The following is a 16,098-nucleotide window of genomic DNA, read 5'->3' on the forward strand; positions in this document are numbered from 1 at the left end:
AGACCTTTGTTAGTTATTTGTGTTGAAAACATCTACCTTCTCTATAGCTATCTAGAATGGAAATGCATTCTTTTAAAAAACACATGCTTTTATTTTTGCTACATGTCCTAGAAATACACAAGGGTATTTTGGACCAAGTTAAGGAAATTTGGGAAAATCCAAGTTGGGTGGACTTCTGATGCTGATTTAGACCTTAGTCAAATAACACAGTGAGCTAGTTACTTAACCACTCTAAATTTCATGATTTCGAGTCTTAAAATGGGAACTATAATGACATCTTCTAAATATATTTATTTAGAAATATATTTATTTCTCACTAGAAATTTATCTTTGTTTCATTCATTTTTTTGAATGAAATAAACATTTCTTCCTTGACTTTTCCAACTAATTAAAGTCTTCTTAAATATTTGCTATTTTTGTGGTAAAATTCTTCACCAGACCAATTAAATATATTTTCAAATATAATGTAATAAACTTAAATCTGGCCTCCTGGAAGATGAATAAAATTTCAATCAACTTTTTATCCATGGCAGTGTAAAAATATTTGAATATAAATCTATCTTCAGTAGTCCTTTAGTTAATCAAAATAGGAAAAGGATACAGATAGAATGAATATTTGTAAATAATAAGATTATATATTAAATATACATTTATTATCACTTTTTAAAGTAAGAAATTAATGTTATTTATAAATTTATCTAAGACAGTTAAACATAATTTAAACTTCTGATAATTGTATAAATCATGGTTTATCTGACATAATTTTATATTTTTAAATAAAAAGGATCATAGACTATAAAATTCTATTAAAATATCAATCATTTTATCACTTACAACTTGAAAACTCCAATGGACATGAATGTTCATCCATAGGAAAGTTATGAAGCTGAAGGTAACATTCTGCATTAATTGTCAGTCTATTTAGATGGGAAAATAGATATTAGATAATGAGAAATAATTTCAGGCATTAAAAATATTTTCTTTAATTTTAAAACATAATTTTGTCCTACAATAATGGACTGTGATACAATATAAAATAATATTAATTCTGAAGTCTCAAAACTTAAGTAGTAATATTATAACATTCATAAATGATTAATAAAATTCTGACATTTTTCTCTCCAGCCAACTAACTTGCCTCAATTAGCCCAAGTGTGGTTTCTGTGTTTGTGATTAAAATTTTATACTTCAGAATCTCAACAAACACACAGGCGTACATACACAGGCAGATTAACAGAGTGTATTCAGTTAAGTATGGTAATTTTTTTCTTTGGATCATAAACACCTTCCCATTAAGGGGATAATTTATAATGAGTCAATATGTTCAAGACAATGAATTAAATAAACCTGAATCTTACCTATCAACCCTCATTTAATCCTCTGTTAGGGATGTTTTACTATACCACTGAAAATCAGAGTATTTTAAAGTATTATAGCAGGGTGGACTCCTAAAGAAAATCTTTGTTGATCATTTGCCTTATAGGTTTAAAAATATAGTATTTATGCCACAGCCTTTTCTGCTTCAAAACAGGGAAATCAAGGAGTTTTTCCTCTTTGCTTTCAGTCCTATTCACTTACTGGTAACACCAAGCTTAAACAAGTGTTTCTACAATATTTCACCTTTTTAAATTTTAGTGTATAAAAGAAGCTTCATATTGATCACTTTGCAACTGTGAAAAAGGGACATTTATGAGTTTCAAATATTCATATGGAAACTAAATTAGAGCAACTACAAGTGTTTTTTTTTTTTCTAAAAAAAAAAAACAAAACAGTAATACCTTAGAGTATATAGAACTCGTCCATCATTCCATATTCGAAGAAGACGGTTAGGAGTTGTTATCCAATGAGCATCAGATTTTCTTGAGTTTCTGAAGAAAGTATCAGGAATCCAAATTTTCCCAACCATATTACTGTTAAGCATGAGCACTTTCATGGTACTATTGAATTTTAGACGACTATCAAACCAGGTTTGGGCAAAAATTATATCTATTGTGTATTCCTAAGAGATAAAAAGAGAGTAATGATTCATGATAGTAAAGCTTCTATTTTAGAAGCTTTTAGCTTCTCTTCAGACATTTGAATTTTTATATTTTAAAATTTCTGCAAGTAAATAGCACTTGAACTCAATCTTTTTAGAAAAGTGTATGCCATTATCATAACCTTTCTTTTTCATTATTTACCTGAGTCATGTAAAACAAAATCCAAGATTTCTAGCAGTAACTGCTGTGCAGTGTGGCTTCACATACTTTTTGTAAATTGTATTCAACATTTTATAATATGGTTATTAATATAAAGGTCAATCACTTTCATGTCAACAACTATATAACAATTTTGTGATATTTATGAGTGATTAAGTCACACAAAAAGGCACAAACTAAAATATCAAAATTCAAGCACTCACCAAATTATCTAACAGCCATCAGATTATCCTTTGTCCAGAAAACTAATTTCAGTCATTTCGATTCAAATGTTTTAAAGCTAACACACACAGAGAAACCCCATTTTTCTCTCTCTCTCTCTTTCACACACACACACACAGAAACTCCATTAAGCACTTATAATATGCTAAGTATTGTGTTGAGTTCTGTAAGTATCAAAAATTGAGAAAGAGAGAAATAGAGTTTTGCATGTATCAGGGCTTCCCTGATAGCCCAGTTGGTAAAGAATCCACCTGCAATGCAGGAGACCCTGGTTTAATTCCTGGGTCAGGAAGATCCGCTGGAGAAGGTATAGGCTACCCACTCCAGTATTCTTGGGTTTCCCTTGTAGCTCAGCTGGTTAAAGAATCCACCTGCAATGGGGGAGACATGGGTTCTGATCCCTGGGTTGGGAAGATCCTTTGGAGAAGGGAAAGGCTTCACACTCCTGTATTTTGGCCTGGAGAATTCCATGGACTGTATAGTCCATGGGGTTGGAAACAGTCAGACACGGCTGAGCGACTTTCACTTGTAAGTATCATGTCATTAAATCCTTACTACAGCCCTATGATGGAGAAGGCAATGGCACCCCACTCCAGTACTCTTGCCTGGAAAATCCCATGGATGGAGGAGCCTGGTTGGCTGCAGTCCATGGGGTCGCGACGAGTGGGACAGAACTGAGTGACTTCACTTTCACTTTTCACTTCCATGCATTGGAGAAGGAAATGGCAACCCACTCCAGCATTCCTGCCTGGAGAATCCCAGGGATGGGGGAGCCTGGTGGGCTGCCGTCTATGGGGTCGCACAGAGTCGGACACGACTGAAGTGACTTAGCAGCATAGCCCTTTGAAATAAGTACTACTATAATATTTATTTTAAGGGATGTTTATCAATAGAGACATAAAATAATTCTCCCTACATCATAGAGTAGATGATATGAAAACTGAGGCATTGTTAAATTGAATCCCAAATCCACATACATAGCAACCACATATAATGGTCATCATAGTGAGGCCTGATGGGTGCCATAATTAGAGAAAAGCCTCTGTTCATAATCAGAAAGACTATAAATAGGAAATTTCATGGTTATGAGAGAATTCTTAGAAGTAGGTGCTTAAGTATAACCTGCCTTTGTATCCTGACAGTTATGCCTACCATATTATAAAAGTAAAAAATAATTTGATAAAATTAATGAATAAGAATGCATAACCAATGCTATTGAGAAAGGAAAATGAGTAAGTGCATGTATGTGTGAAACTTTGATGTTAGAAAGTTAGGAAAAGAGTAAACCGAAAAGTATGAAGTTTTATATGAGTCATTTGAGGTGGGAAAGATTACTTACTCACTCTTGATGTAATGCTAGCTCTTATCCAAACTTACCCAGAAAGAAATATTTAATATAATAGATAGAAGTATAATTGAGAGTTTGACTAATGAAATAAAAATCTTTAAATGGTAGAGAGAACTGAACAGCAGAAACTGCTTAAGATAAAGTAAGAGGCTAACATACCCCACCAGGATTATGGATTAGCAAAGATACAACATTAGTTGGTAGAAGAAAACTTAAGCTACTTAGTAGGTATATTGGCTGCAGTATTCCTAATGAAGAGGGCATTAAAAACGACACTTGAAAACTAGCTTGTATAGGGCCGGGAAACAGCCCAGCAAACAATTGTGGATCCTGCTTTTCAGCTGGCAGTTCCTTCTTTAGCAGATCTGTTTGTAACTGTGCTAATCACTGTTGGATGAGTTATGACTTCCAAAGGGTCAAATTTCCTCAAGCAGAGATTTTTGGGAAAATGAGATTTTTTTTCTGCTCACAATTCCCTCAATCTAGGTTCAAGAAGAGAAAGATACAGAGCATGTATCTTGATAATCCATCCTTCCTAAACTTTTTGCAGAGGTTAATACTTCCAAGCTCTTTTAAATTACTAATCCTTAATAAATGCTTCACTGAGATAAGAAGTTATTCAAGACTGTGCCATTTTATACATAATTGAAAAATCCCATTTTATTTGCTCATTTGTATTAGTGTAGTTTGAAGAAAATGATCAAACCCTGTTCTTGTACTTCATGTTCCTATTTACAGGTTATAATTATCTACATAATAACTAAGCAAAAGAAACATGAAAAGGAACTCCAGTCACTCAGAACAACAAGTAGAATAGCTTCTAGGATAAACATTTCAAGATGAGGAGCAGTGCATTTAGCATTTGAGATCATATGTACATTGTGAAACTTTGCCTCCTTGCAGTTAGCCCAGAAAATAGCATTAGTGGGTAAAGGTGAAGAAGTGAGCCATCGTCAATCAATCAAACTATAATTGATGAAAGTGAGTGTCATGCCCTTTTCCTACTTCACTGTCAGCTTGCAATTACATGCTGTGTCTAAACCTTAAATGCACAGGTTAACTATCTTTTTTTAGTAATGAAATTAACATCACACAAAATGCAGACCTAAATAATTAACTTAGGTGCATAATTACATCAAGAAATTGGGTTGATTTTCATCTGATGTTAGGAACCTGGCATTGATCTCTTCCTAAGCTATCGATCCACATGCCAAAAGGGTAAAATAGATCAGTGGTTAGCAGTGAATCAGATACTAAGTCTATAAACATGTAGAGAAAAGGTACAAGTGTAGCTAATCACCAGCACAAATAGCTTTAGTGATGCAAGTTCATAGGATTCTTCCCAACTTTGCTCAATTATTATAAAACCACCAACTTCTTGATACTGCCACAAGATAAGAAAAAGACTTGGTATTCCTTTCTTCAAATGGAAAAGAAAAAATGGTTTTGCTTAAATCATTGAAGTCAGTCATCAATACACTGAGGGACATTATAACATAAACCCTACATTCAGTTACCAAATGGGTTCTATTTTTATGTCTGTAAATTTAGATTGCCAAAAGTACATAATGCCACGTACATTCATCAAATAACTTTTTAACAAATATTTTTCAGTGTTCATGTTACTTCTTTATTGTTCTCAGTTTACAAAGATGAACATGAAGTTTTTCTGTTATATATATATTTACATAATAAAATTGGAAATTAATACTACTTAGGAGAGACAGAATTAAAGAGAAATAAAAACAAAAGATTATTTTCAGCTAGGAGAAATTAATAAAGACTTCATGACGGAAATTGTATTTAACCTGAATTTACTTTTAAACAGTTGCAAACTAACATTAGAGATTTTTGTCTCTAAAACAAAAGTTAATTATGCTGTCCAAGTTTAAATACTAACACAAACATAGAATCAGAGAATTTCTGATATGTCAGTATGCTTCTAGAATACCACTCTTCACAGTATCATTGGAAGTGCTGGCTTCCAGTGTTTACTTCAGTAGGTCAAATCAAATCTGTACATATCACAAAATAGAGTTTTCTATGCAGATAAAACCAAAGCCTACTGCAGGACTTGCACAACTTCTCTTAGAGAGATTTGTCATGATTTCCATTATAGTAAAATGTTAAAGGTGGAGGCATTTAACAAGATTTATCTACTTCAGATTTTACTTAAACTGATGTGAGTTAGAATCCATTGCCAATCGGAAACCTAAGGCTTTCAGACATTATTTAAAAGCCTTTGGACTGAAATAAATATATATAACACAACTAAGGAATAGGACATTGTCTTTAACGGTATACATAATTTTAAATACTTTTAAGATAAACTACTGCAAATACATCAAATGTGTGTTATAGTGAGAAGTTACGATGTAATCTAAAGAATACTGGTTGAATGGAGACAGGAAATCATGTCAGACACCCAGTTTTGTGAGTTCCTAAAGTAGGAAGCTGATCAAGTCCTTTATTCTTTCTCAATGGAAAAATGAGGGCACTACATAAAATTATCATTCTTATCTTTCCTAGCTCTAAGTTTCGGTAATCATATTCTAAACATGAATAAGAATAAAGGGCCTATCGACATTGTATAATCCAGTGACCTATGCTCATAAAAATACTTCTGATTTAAGGTATTGAAAGAATACCTACACAGGTTGATAAGAAATCCAAGGTTCCCAAGGAGGAGATTTTTTTTTCTTTTTTCTCTACAGTCCTTAGTGTTAGTGATATAAAACATTTTTTTTCTTTAAGCCCAGAACTGATGATTACACAACAACTCAGTTTAAACTTTGCACTAGGGATTATATAACAACAATGTATCCTGCTGAGAGCGGTTTCTCCTTCCTGAAAACCTTCTGACTAATTCTGATAACTTCAGTTCAGTTCAGTTGCTCAGTCATGTCCAACTCTTTGTGACTGCATGAATCACAGCACACCAGGCCTTCCTGTCCATCATCAACTGCCAGAGTCCACACAAAACCATGTCCACTGAGACGGTGATGCCATCCAACCATCATCTTCTGTCATCCCCTTCTCCTCCTGCCCTCAATCTTTCCTAGCATCGGAGTCTTTTCCAAAGAGTCAGCTCTTCACATCAGGTGGCTGAACTATTGGAGTTTCAGCTTCAACATCAGTCTTTCCAATGAATACCCAGGACTGATCTCCTTTAGGATGGACTGGTTGAATCTGCTTGCAGTCCAAGGGACTCACAAGAGTCTTCTCCAACACCACAGTTCAAAAGTTTCTATCTTCTGTGCTCAGCTTTCTTTACAGTCCAACTCTCACATCCATACATGACCACTGCAAAAACCATAGCCTTGACTAGATGGACCTTTGCTGGCAAAGTAATGTCTCTGATTTTTAATATGCTATATAGGCTGGTTATAACTTTCCTTCCAAGGAGTAAGCGTCTTTTAATTTCATGGTGGAAGTCACCATCTGCAGTGATTTTTGGAGCCCAGAAAAATAAAGTCTGACACTGTTTCCACTGTTTCCCCATCTATTTCCCATGAAGTAATGGGACCGGATGCCATGATCTTCATTTTCTGAATGTTGAGCTTTAAGCCAACTTTTTCACTCTCTTCTTTCACTTTCATCAAGAGGCCTCTTTAGTTCTTTGCTTTCTGCCATAAAGGTGGTATCATCTGCATATCTGAGGTTATTGATATTTCTCCTGGCAGTCTTGATTCTAGCTCGTGCTTCCTCCAGCCCAGCGTTTCTCATGATGTACTCTGCATATAAGTTAAATAACTAGGGTGACAATATACAGCCTTGATGTATATATATAGCCTTTACCTATTTAGAAACAGTCTGATGTCCCATGTCCAGTTCTAACTGTTGCTTCTAGACTTACATACACATTTCTCAAGAGGCAGGTCAGATGGTCTGGTATTCCCATCTCTTTCAGAATTTCCCACAGTTTATTGTGATCCACACAGTCAAAGGCTTTGGCATAGTCAAAAGCAGAAGCAAATGTTTTTTTCTGGAAACCTCTTGCTTTTTTGATGATCCAGTGGATGTTGGCAAGTTGATCTCTGGTTCCTCTGCCTTTTCTAAAGCCAGCTTGAACATCTCGAAGTTCACAGTTCACGTATTGCTGAAGCCTGGCTTGGAGAATTTTAAGCATTATTTTACTAGCATGTGAAATGAGTGCAATTGTGCAGTAGTTTGAACATTCTTTGGAATTGCCTTTCTTTGGGATTGGAATGAAAACTGAATTTTTCTAGTTTTGTGGCCACTGCTGAGTTTTCCAAATTTGCTGACCATTTGAGTGCAGCACTTTCACAGCATCATCTTTCAGCATTTGAAATAGCTGAACTGGGATTCCATTACCATCGCAAGTTGTGTTCATAGTGATGCTTCCTAAGGCCCACTTGACTTCACATTCTAGGATGTCTGGCTCAAGGTGAGTGATCACACTATTGTGATTATCTAGGTCGTGAAAATCTTTTTTCTACAGTTCTTCTTTGTATTCTTGCCAACTCTTCTAAATATCTTCTGCTTCTGTTAGGTCCCTACCATTTCTGTCCTTTATTGAGCCCATCTTTGCATGAAATATTCCCTTGGTATCTCTAATTTTCTTGAAGAGATCTCGACTCTTTCCCATTCTATTGTTTTCCTCTATTCCTTTGCACTGATGCTGAGGAAGGCTTTCTTATCACTCTTTGCTATTCTTTCGAACTCTGCATTCAAATAGGTATATCGTTCCTTTTCTCCTTTGCTTTTCACATCCCTTCTTTTCACAGCTACTTGTAAAGCCTCCTCAGACAACCATTTTGCTTTTTTGCATTTCTTTTTCTTGGGGATGGTCTTGATTCCTGTCCCCTTGTACAATGTCACGAACCTCTGTCCATAGTTCATCAGGCACTCTGTCTATCAGATCTAGTCCCTTAAGTCTATTTCTCACTTCCACTGTATAGTCATAAGGAATTTGATTTAGGTCATACCTGAAAGGTCTAGTGGTTTTCTCCACTTTCTTCAATTTCAGTCTGAATCTGGCAATGAGGAGTTCATGATCTGAGCCACAGTCAGCTCCTGGTCTTGTTTCTGCTGACTGTATAGAGCTTCTCCATGTTTGCCCGCAAATAATATAATGAATATGATTTCAGTGTCGACCATCTGGTGACGTCCATGTGCAGAGTCTTCTCTTGTGTTGTTGAAGAGGGTGTTCTCTATGACCAGTGTGTTCTCTTGGCAAAACTCTATTAGCCTTTCCCCTACTTCATTCTGTACTCCAAGGCCATATTTGCCTGTTACTCCAGGTGTTTCTTGACTTTCTACTTTTGCTTTCCAGTACCCCATAATGAAAAGGACATCTTTGGGGGGTATTAGTTCTAGAAGGTCTTATAGGCCTTCATAGAACAGTTCAACTTCAGCTTCTTCAGCATTACTGGTCAGGGCATAGACTTGGATTATCGTGATATTGAATGGTTTGCATTGGATATGAACAGAGATCATTCTGTCATTTTTGAGATTGCATCCAAGTACTGCATTTCGGACTCTTTTGTTGACTATGATGGCTACTTGATTTCTTCTTAAGGGATTCGTGCCAACATTAGTAGATATAATGGTCATCTGAGTTATTTTCACCCATTCCAGTCCATCTTAGGTTCACTGATTCCTAGAATGTCGATGTTCACTCTTGTCATTTCCTCTTTGACCACTTCCAATTTGCCTTGATTCATGGACCTAAAATTCCAGATTCCTATGCCATGTGGCTCTTTACAGCATCAAATCTTGCTTCTATCACCTGTCCCATCCACAACTGGGTGATGTTTTTGCTTTGGCTCCATCCCTTCTTCCTTTCTGGAGTTATTTCTCCACTGATCTCCACTAGCATATTGGGCAACTACCGATCTCACATGCTAGTAAAGTAATGTTCAAAATTCTCCAAGCCAGGCTTCAGCAATACATGAACCGTGAACTCCCTGATGTGAAGCTGGTTTTAGAAAAGGCAGAGGAACCAGAGATCAAATTGCCAACATCCACTGGATCATGGAAAAAGCAAGAGACTTCCAGAAAAAACATCTATTTCTACTTTATTGACTATGCCAAAGCCTTTGACTGTGTGATCACAATAAACTGTGGGAAATTCTGAAAGAGATGGGAATACAGACCATCTGACCTGCCTCTTGAGAAATCTGTATGCAGGTCAGGAAGCAACAGTTAGAACTGGACATGGAACAACAGACTGGTTCCAAATAGGAAAAGGAGTACATCAAGGAGGAACACAAGCTGAAATCAGGATTACCGGGAGAAATATCAATAACCTCAGATATGCAGATGACACCACCCTTATGGCAGAAAGTGAAGAGGAGCTAAAAAGCCTTTTGATGAAACTGAAAGAGGAGAGTGAAAAAGTTGGCTTAAAGCTCAATATTCAGAAAATGAAGATCATGGCATCCGGTCCCATCACTTCATGGGAAATAGATGGGAAACAGTAGAAACAGTGTCAGACTTTATTTTTGGGGGCTCCAATCACTGCAGATGGTGACTGCAGCCATGAAATTAAAAGACACTTACTCCTTGGAAGGAAATTTATGACCAACCTAGTTATAGTATATTCAAAAGCAGAGACATAACTTTGCCAACTAAGGTCCATCTAGTCAAGGCTATGATTTTTCCTGTGGTCATGTATGGATGTGAGAGTTGGACTCTGAAGAAGGCTGAGCGCTGAAGAATTGATGCTTTTGAACTCTGGTGTTGGAGAAGACTCTTGAGAGTCCCTTGAACTGCAAGGAGATCCAACCAGTCCATTCTGAAGGAGATCAACCCTGGGATTTCTTTGAAAGGAATGATGCTAAAGCTAAAACTCCAGTACTTTGGCCACCTCATGTGAAGAGTTGACTCATTGGAAAAGACTCTGATGCTGGGAGGAATTGGGGGCAGGAGAAGAAGGGGCAACCGAGGGTGAGATGGCTGGACTCAATTGACGTGAGTCTGAGTGAACTCCGGGAGATGGTGATGGACAGGGAGGCCTGGCGTGCTGCAATTAATGGGTTCGCAAAGAGTCGGACACGACTAAGTGACTGAACTGAACTCAACCGACCTGGGGAGTTCATTTTTCAGTGTCCTACCTTTTTGTGTTTTCATACTGTTCATGGGGTTCTCAAGACAAGAATACTGAAGTGGTTTGCCATTCCCTTCTCCAGTTGACCGCATTATGTCACACCTCTCCACCATGAGCCATCCATCTTGGGTGGCTCCACACAGCTTAGTTTCATTGAGTTAGACAAGCCTATGGTAGTGACCAGACTGGCTAGGTGTCTGCATATCTGAGGTTATTGATATTTCTCCCAGCAATCTTGATTCTAGTTTGTGCTTCATCCAGCCTAGTGTTTCTCATGACGTACTCTGCTATAAGTTAAATAAGCAAGGCTGCAATATACAGCCTTTACGTTACTCCTTTCCCGGTTTGGAACCAGTCTATGGTTCCCTGTCCAGATCTAACTGTTGCTTCCTGACCTGCATACTGATTTCTCAGGAGGAAGGTCAAGTGATCTGGTATTCCCATCTCTTTAAAAATTTTCCACAGTTTATCATGATCCACTCAGTCAAAGACTTTAGCATAGTCAATAAAAGAGAAATAGATGTTTTTCTGGAATTCTTTTGCTTTTTAGATGATCCATTGGATTTTGGCAACTGGATCTCTGGTTCCTCTGCCTTTGCTAAAACCAGCTTGAACATCTGAAAGTTCACTGTTCATGTATTGCTGAAGCCTGACTTGGACAATTTTAAGCATTACTTTACTAGCGTGTGTGATGAGTTCAGTTGTGCAGTAGTTTGAACATTCTTTGGCATTGCCTTTTGGGATTGGAATGAAGACTGACCTTTTCCAGTCCCATGGCTACTGCTGAGTTTTCCAAATTTGCTGGCATATTGAGTGAAGCACTTCCACAGCAGCATCTTTTAGGATTTTAAATAGCTCAACTGGAATTCCATCACCTCCACTTGCTTTGTTTGTAGTGATGCATCCTAAGGCCCACTTGACTTCACAACCCAGGATATCTGGCTCTAGGTGAGTGATCACACCATCATGATTATCCGGGCATGAAAATCTTTTTTTTGTGCAGTTCTTCTGTGTGTTCTTATCACCTCTTCTTAATATCTTCTGCTTCTGTTAGGTCTATACCATTATAGCAGAGACATTACAGCAGAGATATTACTTTTCTGAATAAGGTCCATATATTCAAATTTATGGTTTTTCTGGTAGTCATGTGAGGATGTGAGATTTGGACCATAAATAAAGCTGAGCATTGAAGAACTGATGCTTTTGAACTGTGGTGTTGGAGAAGACTCTTCGACTGCAAGGAGATCCAACCAGTCCATCATAAAGGAAATCAGTCCTGAATATTCACTGCTGGCACTGATGCTGAATCTGAGGCTCCAATACTTTCGCCATCTGATGTGAAGAACTGACTCATTGGAAAACACTCTGATGCTGGGAAAGGTTGAAGGCATGAGGCAAAGAGGCAACAGAGGATGAGATGGTTGAATGGCATCACTGACTTGATGGGCATGGATTTTAGCAAGCTCCAGGAGTTGATGATGGACAGGAAAGCCTGGTGTGCTGCATATCACAGGGTTGCAAAGAGTCGGACATGACTCAGTGACTGAAGTGAACTGAACTGAATCTTCTAAAATGGTGAAATATTATCCCTTTGAAGTGATATTTAGTTCATGATAAATCATCACCTTATGTGTTAAACCGCTTTTTCCTATTCATTGCTTTTCTGTTTTTTAAAACATATTATTAGCAACATAATACTATTTGTCACTCTCCTCATATAAATAAATTTTATATTAAGAAATGAAAGAATCAAAGTGGTTGCCTAATAACTTTGAATTCATCATTGAAAACCCTTGGTAGGTACCATATAACTCAATTTAAATAAAGAGGTGAAAACTGTAGACTTATAAGGTATAGCTGTATTAAATATAACATTTGACAAATGAAATAGGGCCTTAAATTAGCTAGGTAGGAAGCAAAACTAAAAACCAGATTTTAACCACATTTTGACAGAACTTTTCCCCTAATCCTAACCTGAGGCCAGAACTGTCAAGCAGTACTAGCCCATTATAGAACATTCTATATCTATTAGTTCACAAAGGACTCAAAATTATAACTAAGATGGGAGGCGTATCACTAAAAAAGAATTCAACATTAGACACCTCCAAAGACTAACCACGGTATTAGAAAATGAATTGTTAAATATATTTTAATATATGAGGCAATATTTAATGATATTTTTAAACAAGAATTAAGTATAATAATAGCCATGATATAATACATGGAAAGATATCATGTTATAGTAAAAACATGCATCATGATATAGCATTTGGGGAAACCTAGTACATAAAGTTATTAAAATGTTAAAATAGTAGCTAACAGTGGTGACCACTATATAATGATAATCCATGATATTATTCAAAAATATTTTAGATAATATAGCATAGGGTCATGATTTGCAAGTTAAAATATGTATGGATTCATAACAGAATTTTTCCTGACCCTTCTTCCTCTGTATTGATCTAATTTAATACTTTAAGCCATCCTCCCCACTAGGTTTTATACTTCTCCAAAGAAGGCCATACATTTTCTAACTTAGTAATCAATGTATCAACTGTCACAATAGAAGTATTACATAAATAAAAGACAAATAAGATCATAGAATAAAAATTTTAAAGTGTTTTTAACATTAAGAAATAGTATAAATTATTTTAATATTTTTTGGAGGTTTAGAGGTCAATTTAATTTCTTTATTATAAGAACAATAACTTCCTATTCTTGGAGCAAATGAGCATTCTGGATCAAAGCAGCACAGAGATGAAAATAACACTCATTTATTTATAATTTTTAATTTTATTTCTGTTAGTGTTGAGTCAAAAGATACCTAAAATAGAGCCAGTTAAAAGAAATTGACTTTAAAGGATATAATGAAAAAATAAATCAATGTAATATGCAAAAAAAGAAATGAAAACTATGGTAGCAAGCTTTAAAATATTATACAAATGAAACAGATAACAAATGTGTTGCTGTTTTATAATTCCTAAAAGTAATATAGCTGGCAAGGAGTGACTATTTCCTGTTAATATAGTAAAAGGAAAATGTGGAGTTAATTTAATATTTAGAAGCTATGTTTAAATCTTTATTTCCTTAAATCTAGAAGCATCAGTAACAAAAAAAAAGAGAAGAAAGGAAGGAGAGGAATGAGAAGGAAAAGAGTAAAGAGAAAGAAACCCTGAGAGAGGGGGGGCAGAAAGAGGCAAAGACAGAAAAATGGAAGAACTTATGAACACTGGGTGGAGAAGAAAATGGCAACCCACTCCAGTATTCTTGCCTAGAGAATCCTGTGGATGGAGGAGCCTGGTGGGCCGCTGTCCATAGGGTCACAAAGAGTCGGACACAACTGGAGTGACTTAGCATGCATGCATGCATTGGAGAAGGAAATGGTGACCCACTCCAGTATTCTTGCCTGGAGAATCCCAGGGACCAAGGAGCCTGTTAAGGCTGCTGTCTATGGGGTCACACAGAGTCGGACACGACTGAAGCGACTTAGCAGCAGTAGCAGCATGAACATCATGACCAATTGTATGAACCATGCTAAAGAAATGTGCTCCTTGAAAAAATTCATGATTCATGAAGAAAAAAATTCTCCCCGAGCACCAGCTTCCTCAGTATATTGGTTAAACAAAAGTTATATGTTTAGCAATTTAATTATAAAAATTGAGTTTGATAAAATAAGGTAAAATTTTAAAAAAATCTTAAAAGTCAGTTCTCATCATTTTCAAATGAATTATTTAACTATACCTTACCCTCTAACTATACCTCATGGTCTTCCCAGGTGGCTCAGTGGTTAAAAAAAAAAAATCTGTGCTAAGGCAGAAGCCACAGGAGACATCTGTTCAATCCCTGTGTCAGTAAGATTCCCTGGAGAAGGAAATGGCAACCCACTCTAGTATTCTGGTCTGGAAAATCCCATGGACAGAGGAGCCTAGCATGCTACAGTCCATGGGATCACAAAGAGTTGGACTTGACTTAGTGACTAAACCACCACCTTCTATATGTTGGCTCAGTGGTAAAGAATCTGCCTACAATGCAGGAAGCCGCAGGAACCAGGATTCTATCTCTGGGTTGGAAAGATCCTCTGGAGTAGGGCATGGCAACAACACTTGAGTATTCTTGCCTGGAGAATCCCAGGGACCAAGGAGCCTGTTAAGGCTGCTGTCTATGGGGTCACACAGAGTCGGACACGACTGAAGCGACTTAGCAGCAGTAGCAGCATGAACATCATGACCAATTGTATGAACCATGCTAAAGAAATGTGCTCCTTGAAAAAAATTCATGATTCATGAAGAAAAAAATTCTCCCCGAGCACCAGCTTCCTCAGTATATTGGTTAAACAAAAGTTATATGTTTAGCAATTTAATTATAAAAATTGAGTTTGATAAAATAAGGTAAAATTTTAAAAAAATCTTAAAAGTCAGTTCTCATCATTTTCAAATGAATTATTTAACTATACCTTACCCTCTAACTATACCTCATGGTCTTCCCAGGTGGCTCAGTGGTTAAAAAAAAAAAAAAAAATCTGTGCTAAGGCAGAAGCCACAGGAGACATCTGTTCAATCCCTGTGTCAGTAAGATTCCCTGGAGAAGGAAATGGCAACCCACTCTAGTATTCTGGTCTGGAAAATCCCATGGACAGAGGAGCCTAGCATGCTACAGTCCATGGGATCACAAAGAGTTGGACTTGACTTAGTGACTAAACCACCACCTTCTATATGTTGGCTCAGTGGTAAAGAATCTGCCTACAATGCAGGAAGCCGCAGGAACCAGGATTCTATCTCTGGGTTGGAAAGATCCTCTGGAGTAGGGCATGGCAACAACACTTGAGTATTCTTGCCTGGAGAATCCCAAGGACAGAGGGGCCTGGCAAGCTACAGTCCATGGGGTCACAAAGAGTTGGACATGACTGAAGAGACTTGGCATGCATGCAGGCACCTTCTATACAGACATTTGATGCTTGCTCATTCTGCTTAAATGATGGAACAAAACTTATTTACTGAAAAAATCTCTTATCCCCCCTTGTTTTATTTCCATGCAATAATAATTAATGTTTATAATTTTTGTAAGTTCACCTATACTTCAAGATTATTTATGCTTTAATAGGGAACAGTTGAACTTTCCTTTTCTGTTAAAAAGAGCCTGAAAGGGGGCATTATTGCTAAATATTTCTATACTGCAAGAAAGAAAACAACTTGTCTTTTGCTAAATACAGTAAGTCCTATTTGTGTACTGCTCAGACCCTGATGCTGGGAAAGACTGAA

General features: G+C 36.7%; 1 protein-coding gene across 1 annotated transcript in view; it reads right to left on the reverse strand.

Annotated features, from left to right (window-relative positions):
• The window catches only part of GABRG1 (gamma-aminobutyric acid type A receptor subunit gamma1), a 90,272-nt gene that overhangs the window by 22,779 nt on the left and 51,395 nt on the right, over positions 1 to 16,098 (reverse strand). The window contains exons 4-5 of the mRNA XM_004009804.6: positions 1,779 to 1,999; positions 835 to 917 (exon numbers count right to left, since the gene is read on the reverse strand). Of these exons, the coding sequence (XP_004009853.1) occupies positions 835 to 917; positions 1,779 to 1,999 (304 nt within the window). The remainder of the gene's footprint in view (positions 1 to 834; positions 918 to 1,778; positions 2,000 to 16,098) is intronic.

This window comes from Ovis aries, chromosome 6 (genome assembly GCF_016772045.2).
Source record: "Ovis aries strain OAR_USU_Benz2616 breed Rambouillet chromosome 6, ARS-UI_Ramb_v3.0, whole genome shotgun sequence".
Lineage (NCBI taxonomy): Eukaryota > Metazoa > Chordata > Mammalia > Artiodactyla > Bovidae > Ovis > Ovis aries.